Here is a 16813-nt window from a genome sequence, read left to right as displayed (position 1 = left end):
GAAGGGCCGGAGCGGCCTCGGCGCCCGCTGGCTCCGCGTGCGGCTCCTCTGCGGCCCGGCTGCAGTGCCCGGGGGGCAGAGGGCGCGGCGGGCGCCGAGCTCCGCCCAGCCTTCCTTTCGGTTTGGACCGCCGCCGGCGATTGGCCGCGGGTCCAGGGCCCCGCCTCCGGCCGTGCCCGCCCTCGCCGCCCCGCCCCTCGTCCCTCCCGGCCCCCCCGCGGAGACCCTGGGGGAGGGGGCCGGGCGCGCAGACCCACGGCCCGGGCTCGGCGCCTTGAGTAACGCCCCAAAGAGGAGGGGAGAGCGCGCGGGCGAGGGAGGGAGTCGGCTCCGGAGAGCGAGGGCGAGGGCGAGCGCAGGCGGCTGCCCGCGGAGAGGAGGGAGCCGGGCCAGGACTAGGAGGTAGCCGGCGGGGCGCAGGCGAGGCGGGGACCCGGCGCGCGCACTTTCCCGCAAAGTGCCAACTACCCGGGAGAGAGTTCCGGCCGCTCACCTTCTGGGCGCCGGGGAAAGTCAGCGGGAATTCGAGATTTTAGGGGAGAAGGTCCGATCCCCCCGTCCCCTGTCCCTTGTTACTTATCCCCATTAAAAAGAGAAACAACAAGAATAACAGCAAACTTGCTCTAGTCCCGTCTGTCCCCCCACTCCTGGCACCATGAAGGCGGCCGTCGATCTCAAACCGACTCTCACAATCATCAAGACGGAAAAAGTGGATCTGGAGCTTTTCCCATCCCCGGGTGAGTGGTGACTGCCGAAGCCCCCACTCCAGCTCTCGGCCAGAGGCCGGGGTCCCCTCCGCTTCTATCCCCTTCGCTCTTCCCTTCCAGGCAGTGGTGCGTTTCTGCCGGAGCTTCTGCCTGAGCAGGCGATGCTGGTGGCAGCTGGAGAGAGGTAGAGAGGAAGAAGAGGACTGTTGGTGGCCCGAGACCCTTGTTTGGGGGGTGGTATTTATTTTCACAGCTGTGTTTCTGTGAGTAATGGGGAAAAGCTTTTAGAATGGCCAGCACTCCCATTCTGCTTTTTTATTTTTCCAAATGAGCGGGAACCCTCTGGCCTTATTCCTTAACGTTAGGGGGGTGGACACTGCCGCCGAGGACATCATCCCCTGACCCTGCAGTCATGCCCCAGAACTGGAGCCGGATGGAGGGCCTTGGGTAGTAAGAGCCCAAGCGGTGTCTAACTGGCTGGCCTTCATGCACATTTTCAAATGTCTTGCCTTCCTGAGCTCCCCTGTCACATGTCCCTTTGCTACCTAGCTTCTCTTTTCTGGGTTGAGGATAGGGAGGTGGGAGCGGAGCTGAAATGGTCATCTTAACCGCAGGAAACATCCCGATTCTGTTCATGCAGGTTACTCACTTTATCCATCTTTCTAATCTGCCGAAAATTGTCCCTTGGTACCAAAGATCTGTTAGAAGAGGGAAAACCTCCCAACACCAAACGTGACTTTGGGTCTTTGGTTGGTGTGTTATCCAACGCTTGGATTTGTAGGATTTGAAAAGAAAAGGGGTAGGACAGAAATTTCGTTTTGTCTTAGACACAGTTTTTGGTGCTAAGCACTTTAATGGACGCTGGAGCTCCAGAATTTCTGGAATAAATGCAATTTGAGAAGAAAAGACGCTTTCTCGTAGGATAGGGAACTGCCAGCTCTCCAGCTATCCTTAAGAGATTCGTTATTCTGGAGGTAAAGCTATATAGAAAGATGTAGGGAGAAGGTGGTGCTTTTTGGAAAAAAATTAATCGCAGTAACGTGCTGCTCTGTTGTATTGGATTATCAGTAAGTTCAGCGGCTCCCCATGTTTACCACTTCCTTGCCTCCGCCATAATTAGTTGCTTATTTTAACCCTTTCTTAATCTGCTTAAACTTTCAACACAAGCCAAGCTGACGTTTTGTCATTTGGAGATCCTGCAGAAATCTTAATAAAGACATGGTAGTGGCTGGTGTCTTCTCCTCTTAGACCCCCTAACACGCAAGCCCAGGGTTGATCCCTGGGAGGTGCAGGAAGACTAAGGCTGTTTGTTGTCACAAGGATGCTGAGATGAACTGGCACCTCGGAGACATTTCGGCTACATAGAGCTACAGTTCAGAAATGATGCTGCTGTGATGGTGGTTTTGGGGAGTTCAAGGCAGCCAGAATAAATTCTGTTAGTCACAATTGATTCAGACCATTTATAGAGGAAGTGAAAGGATAGTTCCCAGCAAAGATAGATCTCAACCAGTAGGTCCTTTCCTTAAGTACGGCTTGTTTATATGTGTGTTTATGGGGAAGAGACAGATTTGGTCATCTGGGAGATGGTGTCGATACGTCAGTCCATGAACCTACAATGGAGTTGGCATGCTGGGAAGGAAAAAGAGCCCCTAGCAACACATGTTTTAGATCACAGTAAACAGCGGAAGCATTTTGGGGGAGTAATTTAGTAAATATTAGAGGTTTTAAGTATATGGTGCTGTTCTGTTGATTATGGATAAAAATAAATCCTGAGCAAGTAACTATTCTTAGCTTTCCCATCTGTAAAATGGGGACAGTGAGGCCTAATGCTGCAGTCATACCCATTATAATAAGCAAATTTACAGTGCCCTTCTTTTGCAAAAATATTTTGTCAGCAACCTTCAATACAAGAAAATTTCAACTGATCAAAGAAATTGGGCAGTCTTCTGCCATTCATTGTAACGAGATTTGATTTCTGGCGCTGTCAACTAAGTTTGAGCTCATCTTTTTCTGGAGGTTTAGTAGCATATACGTGAATATTATGCCCATACCCCAGAAAGGGAAATTGAGGCACAGAGAAGGTAAGTTACTTACCTAAGAATGTCTAGTGAGCCAGCCGCTCAAGTAAAACGCATCCCGGTTTCTATCATCTCAGTGTACAGTTGCCTTGAGTAATACTGCAAGTTGCCTCTGTAAAGCTTAGCAGAGAAACTTCAGTTGAGACTTAAACTTGCAGGTGCAAGGATGCAGGAAGCATTGGCCAGGGCTGCTTGCTTTTGTTGGTAGGAAAAGACACTGACTGGCAAAGTGGGGATTTGCTTTGCCCATCAGACCATACAGGACATTTTTAAAGTTTAACTTCTCATAGCGTGGCTTTGTGTCTACAGCTGTGACAAGTATTTGTCAGAATGATTCTTTGGGTTGTTTAGTTTCTTATGTGTGGAGACAACTATTTGGGGAACTTACCTGGTTTAAATAATTAAACCAGGATTTCTTTCTCCCCCCTCCCCCCATATATGAGGGCTGGAGAGAGGCAAGAGGGAGGTGGGTGTCCCAGCAGGAGCTTGGGTCATTTGCCAGTCTCAGTGGCTAGGACCTTATCAAGAACCTTTATTCACTTTGATTCTGGGTTGAGACCTCACAGGAGTTTTGACAGCTTTAAGTGCCAAATTACCATATACTTGGAAATAACATTGGCACTGAATTTTCCTTGTAGGTGTAAAGTTGGATATATCATTTTGATTGTAATACATGATTGCCAGGTTCTCAGAGCTTAAATAGGTTAAAACAGGCAAAGCCATAGAGTGTCCATGGAGTTCCCTCCTGGTGTGGAGTTTGCTGAGAAGGGGTGGAGGCTGGGTGCCAAAGCAAATACATTCCCCAGCCGCTTAATTTTTCCTCTCCTTTCCCACTCCACTTTCTTGGTGAGGTGAGCATAATGCTCAGGGAAGATCAGGAATTCTAATTCTGCCTGTTTGCGCTTTTACAAGAATGAAAAAGGATCAGCCCCCCTCCTACCCTAGGAAAGGATGTCCATCCCTCAGGGACCTGTATTGCCCTTAGAGATAGGAAGAAGCTCCGTCCCTCTCCCAGTGCCTTTGGTCAGTCTTTGTATCTTCATCTGTACAGACGAGAAAGAAGGGCAAGCTGCCGGGCTCTTAGGATCGCCTGTTCACTGTGCTTCCAGACCCCCACGGACCACGCGCCATTAGTGACTATGAGGCCAGCATTTCCCAGCAGGGACTCTGTAGCCAGCCTGTCTGGGTTTGAATCTCAGTTCTGCCACTTACTAGCTGTGTGACTTTGGACGAATTACTTCATCTCTCTCTGTGCTCCAGCTCCTGCATCTGTAAAATGAGTGCCATAATCCTTCTACGTCATAGGGTTGATGTGAGAATTAAATCTATTACTGTGTGCAAATCTTAAAACAGTGCTGATCCACAATAACAACACAAAATGACGACGGATGTAGAATTTTTAGGGGCCCTTGAAGTGTTTTATAGGGGCTACAGCTGCCTATGCCCCTCCCCTAATCGCTTATTTGAGAGGGAAAGAAGAGTAAAGTTAAAGAGAACCTTTTCACCTGCCTCACTGAGATCTCACACTCCATGCTGTGCCCCAGCAGCAAACAGCGAGCCAGGTAACTCTCAGAGTGTCAGGGCATCTCCGGGGCCCGGCTGTCAGTTACAGGCTCAGGGATCAGTCACTGTGGGTGATGGAGGTTGTCAGCGCTGCCTCAGGGCCAGAAGGCCACCAAGACTAGGGGCCGGGGAACATTTGCAGGGTTGATGGAAATGTAGAGTTCTTCAGTTATGCAGGGTTGGGAAATGCATCACGTCCAGTTATTATAAAGTATCTCACATCTTCTTATTTATTTATTTGTTTGGCAGAGCTTGCATTCCTGGCATTTTTGGTTGGTTTGTATTGCTGTTTTTTTGGTCTGTGTAACTTTTTTTCTTTCTTAAAGAGACCAGACCACCCTGTAGGGGGATCACCTCCCCCTAGAAGACAAACCAGCCCGCGGTCAACCTCCCAGAGCCCAGCTTGCTCTGGGCTCCATCAAAATCTCTGCAAAACCGAGAGCTGGTTAGTGTAGGTCAGGATTTTTTCAGGAAAGCGAGGCTCCGTATTGCAAAGAGCACAGACAACCCTACAATGGCGACAGCGAGAGTATAATTACAGCCATCCCTGGTTTGCGGAATGAATCACCCATGGCTGCGGTGGCATTCCCTGAGCTTGCAGTGAAGGTAGATTCCTGCCATTCCCAAGTTGTAGGGATATTTCTGAAACACGTATTGAACTTGCATTACGTGCCAGGTTCTTTCCCACTTCACACCACTAACTCTGGGGTACGGGCACATATTATTATATCCATTGTTAGATGAGGAAGAGGATATTCTGAGAGATGCATAATTTGCTCTAGGCCGCACTGATAGAAATTTATAAACTGATGAGCGTTGCGAGCATTTTATACCTAATGTAAAGCACCGTCTTATTCACAGAAACTCAGGGAATTAAGAGGGGAAACGAGGAGGCACTGGTGGTTGGTGCTTTGGGGGTTGAGGGGTGCAGGGGACCCCTGCCGCCCTGCACGACTCCTCTGAGCTTGGGGTTAGGGCCTGTCTGTCCCATGAGCTCCCTCCAGGACTGGCAGTCGAGGTGTGTTGCTTTAAGAAGATGCTTGAGGGTTCCAGCGACGCTTGCCTGAGATCACCAAGCAGAGAACCAGGCTTTTTGCTTTTCCAATGTCTTCCAGATGTAGTTCGTTCTCTCACAGGTGAGGACGTGATTGTGTTCACTTCCAAGGTCACATCCTTCCCAGAGCCTCCCCATTTGGCCTGATTTACCTCTTTCGTCACGGACACAGCTCTGCATGTATCTCACTCACAGTCTGGGCGACGAGAGACACACATCAGCAGCAGTTTATTTTCTTAGTACAGATGTAATTTAATTTTCCTTCCTGCAAGGAGGCCAGAGGTACCTGCCTTGATTGTCTGCACAGCAAATACGTTTTATCTTTTTCCCTGCCTAAAATGTAGGGTTTTCAAGCCCGTGTCATGGGTCAGGGCACATTGTGTGTAGCTGTTCTGGCACAAGGAGGGAAGTTGAGCCCCAGGGTGCTACCTGCAGACCTGCCCACTCCAGCCCACCCCCCACCCCCACCCCGCTGGCCCACAGCTCAGAGGGAAACCAACAGGCTCCCTGGCGACTCGTCCATGGGTGAGGTCCTGGTTCCTCTGTCACTGCCTTATGGGGAGCAGTTTTTTCCAAACAGTTAATACCCCTGGGTCCCACGGTCATCACAGAGAGGAATCTGTATATTCACAACTCAGTCCTCGTGTTTTCATCTGGCTGCTCCCGAATGAAGTGGGGGCCCCATCCCCCTGCTCAGACAGTCTCAGATGGGATTTGCCTCCCTGTTCACGCTATTCTAGGTCCACCCTTTGCTTACAGCTGTTAAGCTCTTCTTAACTCTGAGTTAGGAATGTGAAGACAATCCCCAAATCTATCATTTTTCCTTGGCAGGTATCTACAGCTCCAGTTTGCTTTTTTTTTTCAGTTGGGTTGAAGAGCTCTTTCTCCAGAACTTCAGTAGATGTTTTTCACATTGCAGAAACAGGCTGTTTGGCTACTTTTCTTGAAGCTCTGTGCCTATCTTTGTTAGCTTTTTCTTTCACTTGGGTAGTTTATAGTCTCTATGAAGATCCAGAAGGAAATTGGTCTGTAGTGTAGGTTATAGCAGATCCAATATCACTGGCGGGGAGCCATGCTTACAGAAACACTCAAAATATTGCTGTTTGAGCCATAAATATTTATTGATTATTTGGCCGACTTCTTCAGATTTCTCAGGTGCTTTCCAGTTTCTGCTGCTTGGGGGCAGGCCTGTCGCTGGGCACTGGAAAGGTGGCTTCTTACTTCCCCATCACCTTTTCCCCATTGTCCTTTTTCTGTAGCATTTTGCTCGGTCTCAGAATTGTAAGAGATTGACCCAGATGGTGCTTTAAGGCCCAGTGTAGCATTGGAAAGTTTTAGGGTATTGGATTTCAGATCTTGATGGTGTCTGCTTGTAATTTACCATCCAAACTGGGACACTTTTGAGAGTGTAATGGGTGCTGTTAATAATTACACCACAATGAGAGATAGACTAGTCCCTGGAAATGGGGTGCACACTCCTTAGACACTGATTTTGGACAATAATATTCTTTATGATACCTACTTAGGCCATCCAGAGTAAGCTAAAAGAACCAAATTAAGAGTTTGAAGAAATTCAAGTTCAGTGTGGTTTCCCCCAAGCATGAGTTATATTTGTAAATGTGTTTTTTGACACATAATATAATGTTTCTCAGCACCTGGGAAACAACTAAAAATCAACCTCAAACGAGTTCACTTTAAGCATTTGAAACCTCTTGGTAGCTTTGAGGAGCTATGCTAAGCTTTCAATTTTTGCTTTGCAAAGTTCTGCAGAGGAACTGTAAACTCTCTGCGTGTAGGGTGTGTGTGTGTGAAAAATGAACTTTTGAGTAGGGGGAAATGCCATCATTACACACGTGAAGACAATGACATTTTTCCTTTGTTTTGTTTTAATGTTTATCCAAGATGAGAAGTTTTACGTTGGGATCAAAAGGGGCAAAAAAAATTTTTTTCTTTGTACCGTTCAAATGGGTAAAAACAAAAAGAAAAGTAAAACAGCCAGCCCTCAATTTTTTAGGACGGAGGAAGGGAATGGAATAGTGGATTCAACTGCAATATCCCGTCTGGCTAAAAAAGAAGAGAAAAAAAGAAGAGAGGTGACAGGAGAAGAGTTAGAAAGTATGAAAGGACTAATTAAAGAATGAAAGGAGATAGTGAAAAAAACGATCAAAGAATTTAAGTGATATTTCATAGACTTTTGGAAAAACCCCCATATGGACCAAACATTGCACTTGGGTAAGAATTCTAGTCCAAGTGGCCAGGTGGGTAATCTGTTTCCACTCGTTGTCTCTGTAATCATTTCTGAATACTTTACATCCTGCACGGCTGTATGGCAGGTCAGGGCAACCCAGATGGAATAATCGTTGTGCTCTAGGTGCTTTCATGGGTAAAAGTGCAGGAGGAGCATCATTTGAACTTGTGGAAGTACATGAGGATCAATGATTCTATTTTCTGTGTCTGTTGGGCGCTTTCTTCCAACAGTTCTAGGTTAGAATAATTTCCTGGGTCAGCTTCAGGGAGACCATGGGTATTTCAGAAAAATTTGGCAGATGTGGTTAAAAACAGGGAGAGGAATATTTTAAATAGAGAGAACAGCATGGGGAGAATGCTGAAAGTTTTGAGTGAAAGAAAGGCTTACATAACTATGAAGAAAAACACCTTGATTGTAGAAAGGGAAGAGAGTTGCAAGTGTGAGACCAGGACCTATGTGAGAGCGTTTTGCATCTCAGGATGAATTTTGCCTTTGAAAGTAGGGAGATTTTAAGGACAGAGCAGTGTCATTGAAAAGGCTTATGAGAGAAGTGATTTTTTTTTCTTTTGGTAGCATTACTTTACCTCCCAGTCATACTGTTAGTTGTTAAAACCTCTGTATCAGTTTATCAGAATAAGCGTTAAACCTCAGAGAAGATGAAAAAATCAGTCAGGTACATATTTTCAAGGTACAAATGGAAAATAAGAATCTAGGTTAGGCCAGGGGGTTCCTAATCTGGTGAGTGTTTGTAGATACATGGTTTTTTGAAGTATGTATTTAGAAACCCCTACTATGTGCTGGGTGCTATACCTGCTCTCAGTTAACGATATTTTTGTGCAGTTAGACTTTTGTGCCGGGATAATCACTGTCATTACTTATCATTCATGAGAGTGTGTGGTTGAGTCTGATTTTCAAATACCCTTCAGAAAATCCACTACAGGGCATTTCAGTGGAAGAGTTTCCATGTATTGACTTCTATACTTCTAGTATTTATTTTTCTTTTTCCTATCTATTTGAGATTCCCTGCCTAGGTTTTTTTTTTTTTTTTAACTCTATACATTATGCATTGGTTATCTTATATCATTGAAATACTAATTAATGTGTGGAATGCAGTGAGGATTCAGGACTAATAAGGGGAGATCTATCAACCTAGTAGGAGTACGTTTTGTGTATAAGCCTAGCTGAGTGTCCACTCTGGGGAACCCATCATTGCCTGGAGACCCAGGAGGCCTGGATTCTAGCCATGGCTTTGCAACCCTTTGTCTGTGTGACCTTGGGCAAGTCATTTCTTTTTTCTGAACCTCCAGGTCTTCATCGTTAAATAAACTCACTGGAGAAGATGACCTGTAAGGTTTCTCTTAACGCTGATAGTGTATGAATCTAGATAGCATTTAAAATAATTAAGGCTTAGAGAGAGCATGGAATGTCATTCAAGAGGTAGGCAAAATGGGGATATTTTTCTCCTGGTCCCATATTCTGTTCATCACAGTTCCATCACTGGGAGGATTTTGAACACATTTGTGAAGACTACCTTTCATGGGGAGAGGCGTTAGGAATTGTCACAGGCCTTGCCTACGTTTGGAGAAACACATTGTCCCTGGGGTGACGCTGGACCAGGCGTCATACCTTCCTCTTGGTCCCTCTCCATGAAACAGCTTCCTTTTTCCATCAGCCTTTGCTACGGTTGCAGCGGAAAGCAGCTCCAGTGCGGGGGGTCTGCTCTGGAGGAAGGAGATGTAGGCTGGGGGTCCGGTAGGTGAAGCAGCCAGCAGCCCCAGCTGCATCCTCGGAGCTGAGCGTGTGGTCTGAGCCAGAGCTGTTTCATCTCGGCTGCTCCTTCTCAGGGCGCTGCTCTGGGCAGAAAAGGCCCCTCCTGGAGCAGGAACGCATTCTGCTCAAAGCCACCCTGGTGAGGCCCGTGCCTCTTGTGTGTACCAAGGCAGGGGCCGGGCCCTGGCTGCTGGGCGCTCGGGAATGGGGTCTGGGCCTCCCGGAGGTGCTGGCTGCCAGGAGATCCCACCTGCTCTGGTTTACCCGGGTCCAGGAAGCTGCGAGTGTGTGCTGGGGTGTGGTGAGCACGGGCTGCCGGCCTTTCAAAGGCTGCATTTACAGCAGTGGAGGCACGGCGCCTGCACACAGTTGTTATTTGAAAATCAGGTTCTTGATGTTATTGCTACATTTTGAGAAAGATCTGACACGGTTGCCCTTTTCTTTCAGGAGCAGGGACCTAAGATCAGCGTGCCAGTTTGGGGGAAAAACAAGAAAAACTGCCACTGATAAGAGGGCAGAGTTGATCTATCCGTAATTGTGTAGGCATCTCTCATCTCATTTTTACCTTTTTCTTGTTTTTTTCTTTTCTGTTAGTTATTGGATGCCAGCTTATGAACGTGCCAAGAACCTCATTCTTTTACCCCTATCCCTGATAGCTAAGTATTATTCTCATCTCTCAGATGAAGAAACCATGAGGTTAAACAATGTGCCCAGGGCCACACAGCGGGTGAGCGGAGTTTAGATTCAAGCCCAGCTGTAGGTCACTCCAAAGCTCACTCTTCTCAGAAATATTTGGATATTTGTTGACTTTGGGGAAATACTAAGGTCTGTTTGTGCCTATTGTTTACCACTTCACTTATTACTTGGTTGTGATCTGGTAGCGTTTCGCAGTCTGACATGTGACTTACTCCCCCTTTTAGCTTCACAGTCCCTTGAGTTACAAGTATGTTACAGGTTGGGAAATGGATGCCCATTTGTGATGCCAAGATCCTTTCCCAAGGTAACTTGGTAAGTAAGTGGCAGAGTTAGAACAGGAAGCTGGAATTCTCCTAACCCCTTGACGTGTCCATTCGGCCACACACATTTTAAATATTTCCTTGATTGGATGAATACATAGTGCATTCACATTACTACTATGGCTACTAAACATTAGCTTGAGGTAGAAGTCTTAACAAGGCATCCTCTGCTCTTTTGCTGGAGACTGAGTTCCCTGCATATTTTCTATGTATAGTTAGTCGGTCCCCTGTAGACAGTTGGCTGATTATTCAGCTTCGGGTGGGTTGCACAAATCACTATCATATGGGGTCTGGAAAATTTGCACAGCTTTCCATGATGCCAAACCACTGGCCAAACTTTAAGTAGGATGGTAGGTTAGTTCTTTCTCAAGAAGTAGAAAAAGGTGAGTTACCCCACAGGCTTCTAGACAAAGATGCAGTTTTCCTCTGGGGTAGGCTGACTTTGGACTTTGAGAAATGCATTTTTTTTTTTTAATCTAAAGAGTTTTGAAAAGAATTCCTGTCCAACCCCCGTTTCCTTATACTGAAATATTGCTTTGGTCTTCGGAGCCTCGGTTTACCCTTTTTAGCAAATGAGGTCCACTTTAATGACAAGCACGAACTTCAGGTAGGCAGAGGAGCACTTCAGGATAAAAAGTAAAACAAAACCCCAGAAACTTTGCATCTCATACTGCATGCTATGGGAAAGAACTGTGCCAGAGAGGTGTACAAGAATTACATTTTCGGTGAGTGATGTTTTTCCCCTGTTAGTTTCCATGTGGGGCAGGGGCATTTGCTATGGCACCAGGTGTATACCCTTGGAGTTTAGTTAAGTTATATTAGATTATCCCCCTAATACAATGTGTTGTTCCTTAGCAATAAAAATAAGCCTTCTTCCCCCTGTTTTGGTCATTCTGGAAGCAAGAGCATTCCAAAGCCAGATGACAGGTTGTTACACGGAGAAGTGGCCCCTTGGCATGTGGCTGTTTCCTTGGGAGTGAATTTAACTCTAAATGGCCAGCAGTGCCCTCGGGGGCTTCTGGAGTATTGGGGAAGAGGAGGTGGGGATGGGTGTAGAGCTTGGTACACTTGATTGCAGCCAGAATGGAGAATAGGTTTAAGTTTGGCATTTTCGGATGTGGGCACTAACTTTAGTCTTGTCAGGAACATTAGTCTTGTAAAGCAAATCTTAGTGTGGCTGCCAAGTGTCACCTCTTCAAAATGGGGTTCAGGCCTCGACTTCTGAGTCGTTTTGGTCAGGCCTGCAGTGTCCTTGGTCTTCCCTTTTCCTGGTTTGAGCATTTTCTGTGTTGGTAGCCAGACAGGTCCACCCAGATAGGTGCCCATCCTTTACCTTTTGCTGCCTGGCACGAGAATCAGGATACATGATTCACTTTGAGCTGCCAGATTCTGGCCACATCTCTGCGTCACCTGTCACCTCCGTCAGCTCCGCATTCTTCTGGAAGAAGGGCGTTCCTGGTGAGTGAGCTGCCTTTGCTTGGAGAGAGTGGGACTGTTAATGAGCTCACATTTACAGAAAACTCTGGAGGCACCCGTGATATAAGGAGTGTTTTAAATTACTGGGAGATATGATACAGAGTGGCGATGCTGAATACCTAGGAACTCTCTAAGGGTGAATCGTGTGTGTGTACAGGAAACGCATCCTTGATTTCACATCAGATCAAGAGTTCAATCTTACACCTTCCTTACCTCCTAATGGAAATCAAACATTCTCCAGAACTGCTGGGTGCTTGTTTTTGGTCTCTGTACATATCTGTGCTTCAGTTTGGAGGCATGAGAGAAGTGAAACTAATAGTTCTAGAGTACCTACTGTGTGCCAGGCACTTTGCAGAGTGCTTCACACAAATAATCACATTCTTTAAACAACCCTCTGAAGTTGGTGTTTTATTTTTTTAACGTTTTTAAATTTTATTTTAAAAATTGTTTTTATTGAAGTATAGTTGATGTACAATACTGTATAAGTTATAGGTGTGCAACATAGTGATTCACAATTTTTCAAGGTCATGGTCCATTTATAGTTATTATAAAATATTGGCTGTATGCCCTGTGTTGTATTATATCCCCTTGTAGCTTTTTTTGTACATAAGACTTTGTACCAAGGTTGGTGTCTTAACCCCCATTATGAAGATAAGAAATTGAGTCTCAGAAAGGCTCCAATAATTTTCCCAAACCCATAGAACTCTCAAGTCACAAATTTAAACTTAGATCCTTCTAATTACAAAGTCCTACCAACTTAGAATCTGTTTGGAGAGAAAATTTGCTAACATTCTCATCAGAGTCTTTGATTCTTGGTGCGTCCTTCTGCGCAGTGTGCTCTTTTGGGTTCCTCATTATTCTCAGGCTAAGAAAGAAAAACATCCAGTATATCTATAAATATATACCACTGGGATGTGTAATAGAGCGGAAGCCAAAAACACAGTTCCCATCATTTCCATGTGCATTTTCAAGTTCAAAGTGGACAAATGAAACGTAGGTACCTAAATTTACTAATGCATAGAGAGAGTTGCTGCTTTTGGCTCCATTTTCCAGATTGGGAAATCGAGGAATGAAGTAAGGGCTCCACTCATTCTTGAGAATCCTCCAGGGAGTGGATATTCAGAGGCACACGTCTAGGCCTTGAGGCCACTTGATACAACAGGAATGTTTGTAGAAAAATAAACACACACATGGAATGAATCAATGTCTGCATGATGGACCTGGATTTAGCCTCTGATTCAGTTGGAGATTTAAAAAGAAAAAAAGAAAAATCTCTTTATTTCTGGATTTCTGAAGGCCTCTCTTAGGGGAGCCTTGTGGCTTTTCTATGCCCTCACCTGTGATGGATGGCCTGATGGGAGAAATTTGAAAGTCCAGGCTGGCTGCAGTGTCTCCAAAGGGTTTTGGGTGCTGGATGAGCAAAACAGCAACTTCATGTTTTAGATGAGATCGGGCCCCGGCAACTTGCTGCTGGATTCACAGGGTCGGGTTAGCGTGAGCTACTCACAGGCATCGGCTACAGACAATGAGCGGTGACCGGAGAGGATGAGTCCAGTCTCCAGGGGCCCCAACTGCCTTGCTTTGTAAGAAAACACTCACGGTGTTTTTACGGGCAAACCAGTTCCAAGGACTTAGTATTTGAATTTCCAAAAGCTGGTGCAAGATACGCAGGAGGCTCCTCCCACACAAACTCGCCAGGAATCTGAGACTCTTCTTCAAATTCCTCTTCTAATGGAGCCTCAATGCGGTCCACTTTTTTCGTCATTGGAGCTTGGTTCTTATATTCATCAGATGGTCTGTTTATGCCAAAGGTTTCTTAGCATCATCTTAAGATACAGATGCATTCTCTTCCCATTCGGTAGATGAGACCTCATAGTCCCAGGGGAGGGATCCATTTTTGGGTGGCTCCATAGAAGATCTTCTTTTTCCGTGAATCCCACAGCCTCTCATTCATGACATTGGTTGTGATGACGTCTCTCCCTGCAGCCACCGCCCTGTCCTGGCAAGAGCCGGGTTTGGAGGTGAGACAGCCCCGCGTTTGAATTTTCTGCTCGCTAATTTGCCCTTCGGCAACGTGTTTAACTTCCCCAAGCCTTCCTTGTATAATCCTTACAATGGAGGCCATCATAAAGGGCTTTCAGGGCTCTTGCGAGGGTTTGAGGTAATCCCCGTAAGATACCTTTCCACTGGCGCAGGGTCTCGTAAGTGGTTGTTATCCTTCTGTTCCGTAGGCCGCCAGTTCTGCACAGATGCTCTTTGCCGACTGTTGGCTACTGTTGCTGTCGCCACTTCAGTGGTTGTTAGGACTGTGGTTACTGTGAACCTGGTTACAGAAAATTTTCCACTCGACACCCCTATAACCAAGTGGGCTGGAGCGGTCCCTGTGGCCAGTGATAGTGTTCTCTTCCTCTCACGCACACTTACCAAACTTGAGCTTGGCCTCAGGTCATGGGTCCGACTTTAAAAGCATCATGTTCAGGCCCTGGCCAGGTCACCAGGGCAGGTTCTTGGAATTGGCGTTATCAGGATATAGAATTATTTTAATTGTCCTCTTCTTCTCTTCTGGGAGTGACCTAAGCATGTGAGGTTTAGGAGGAAACCTCTACGACCTGTCACTGCAGCTGGCCTGGAGTGGAGCTGCCTCCTTCAGGCTGCCCTCCATGTTAGCTTGCTGCTGGGAAGGGCCAGGTCAGTGCGTCCACTCGGCGCCCTCCTAAAGATGATGAGCCTCGGGTCGGAGGAAGCCCACTGGCCTTGCTTCCTTCTCCACACCCCGCGTCCCTTCTGTCCCCCAGCAGATGCCCAGTAGACCCTCTCAGTACTAGCAGACTTCCGCTAAAGCGCTTCGCAACTGAAGATGCCTCCTCTGGAATCTGCCTGTGGCCAATTGCAGTGGTTGATTTACAGCCAGAATCGGGCACCTGGAAAAGGGGATCCTGTGTCTTTAAACAGCTGTGCTCCAGTGTGTGTAAATGTGCTTGCTAATCCAGTGACTAATTCAGTATGTTATAAGGCAGCAATGAGCAGGCTGCCAGGGCAGGGCTGGATCCCAACTGGAGTGGTGTGTTAAGGCTCAGGGAATTATTTCTTGAATTCTGCCACACCACCCGTCTCTGGAACGGACTGGACATCTCATCTGTCTGTTCCCTGCACCAGAATCAGCACTTGCGTTCTCCGGATTCCCATCCTGCTCTCGCCTGCTCCCTCCCTCCAGACCTTGGGTCAGTTTATTTACTCATCCGAGGGTAGAGCCAGTGCTCCATCTGAGTCAGGGCTGGGGAACCAATCAGAGTTGCTCTGGGGCATTCCAGGGGCCCAAACTCATGATCCCTCTTGGAAGAGAATTTTCCAAAAGGCCCCATTTGCTCACAGTGTTGTGACTGCACCTTTTCTCGGTTCCTGGCCAGGGAGCCTGGTCCCGTGTTTGTTTGCCTGAAGCCCTTTTGTCTGCCTTTCCTTTTTTCCCCCCAGGGTTGGGAGAGAAACCTTCAGAAAGAGCCAGGTCTGATGGAGATCTCCTTCTCCTGAAAGCCTTCAACGTGGAAATATACAAATGCTAATGTCAGTCTCCGTGGGCCCTGGGCAGCCTCTTCTGGGGACAGCTTGGGGTGAGGCGACCTTGATGCTCTCTTCCTGTCTCTTGGAGTCTGTGGCCTCCCTCTCAATCCTCCTGTAAGTGGTCCCAGAAGTTGTAGACTCCAGGCATCCGCCTCTGGAAACGACCTCTCCCAGCGTTTCTGTGGCCTCCCAGTGAGTGGGCCTGTCTGCCTCTCATGAGGCTTCCCTGTGGCCGAGCTCACAACGATGTCTCTTCCCTCTTGCTAATGCCACCCACCTGCCACTGGAGTTGTCCTTGACACCTTGGCCCCTCTTCTTCCTCACCCCCCTACACGCCAGACGTCGGCACCCTTGCCCCAGTGCTTCTGGAAGCCAGCCCGTCACTCAGTCTCAGTCATCAGCAGGAGTTGTGAGTGTAGAGAGGTGGTCTGTGTGCTTCTGTGAAGGGTCCATGTCTCCCAGTCACCGGGAGGTGTTCCCATTGCTTGGCTCATAGCAGGTGGCTCATTAGCTCTTTAAAAAAAAGTATTGCTTTTTCAACTGAGATATAATGCACATAATATAAAATTCACCATGTGAAAGAGTACAGTTCAGTGGGTTTTCGTACATTCACAGAGTTGTGCAGCCATCACCAATAACTGACTTGGGTACCTTTCTGTCACCCCTGAAAGAAGCCCCCCGCCCATCGCAGCCAGTAGCTCTTTTTGCGTGAAGGCGTGCTGGTCAGGCTGTCCAGCAGGGCACAGGGGGACGTGGAGCTGTGTCTCCTGGTGAGAGTCCCCGCCGCTCTCCCCTGATGCTCCAAGCACGGACCCACAGACCCGGGAAGCTCTGGGCTTGCTTGTTTTGGCTCTGCTGTGTAGGAAGCTAGTGTCTGTCTGGGCATAGATAATGAGCCCTTTCACTAGCTGCAGGGCTGTTCAGTCCCGGAGCTTGGGGCTGTGGTAGCTGCAGTTTCCTAATGGCTTCCTGATGAGGCAGAACCACTTAGCAGCAGCGGATGAGGATGAGGGTATCCGCACCCGGGTCCTTCCCTCTCCCACCTGAGGCTGCGGATGGAGGGTGGCTTCTGCTCCCTCCCCTTTTGCATTGATCATTTCTTCTCTGCTCTCCACCCGTTGGCCTATCAGGCCCATGGACCTGGAGATGGGGTCTGCCTGGGGACTTCTCAGCCTCTTGGGTTTGCCCCTGGGAGAGGCCTCCGATGCTGTCTGCTCCGGGCCAGTGTGGGCGAGACTCTGGGGTCGCCTTAGGGCTGCCAGAATGCCCCGGGCTGGGTGTTTGGGGCCCCATTCTGAAAGGAGAGAAAAAAAAAAAAGAAACCTGTGGAGGCTACAAGAGAC

The 16813-nt window shown here is 47.5% G+C and overlaps 1 protein-coding gene across 2 annotated transcripts in view; it reads left to right on the top strand.

Annotated features, from left to right (window-relative positions):
• Positions 1 to 272: 272 nt before the first annotated feature.
• ETS1 (ETS proto-oncogene 1, transcription factor) overlaps positions 273 to 16813 on the top strand; it is a 66183-nt gene continuing 49642 nt past the window's right edge. Inside the window, exon 1 of one of the 2 annotated variants that reach the window (XM_082628987.1) lies at positions 273 to 737. In XM_082628987.1, the coding sequence (XP_082485113.1) occupies positions 656 to 737 (82 nt within the window). In that variant the 5' untranslated portion in view covers positions 273 to 655. The remainder of the gene's footprint in view (positions 738 to 16813) is intronic. The other variant, XM_082628986.1, reaches the window with a different exon arrangement.

This window comes from Mesoplodon mirus (assembly GCF_964341445.2).
Source record: "Mesoplodon mirus genome assembly, chromosome: 7".
Lineage (NCBI taxonomy): Eukaryota > Metazoa > Chordata > Mammalia > Artiodactyla > Ziphiidae > Mesoplodon > Mesoplodon mirus.
The sequence above is the reverse complement of the archived record's forward strand: the minus strand, read 5'-3'. Positions and strand labels throughout refer to the sequence as shown.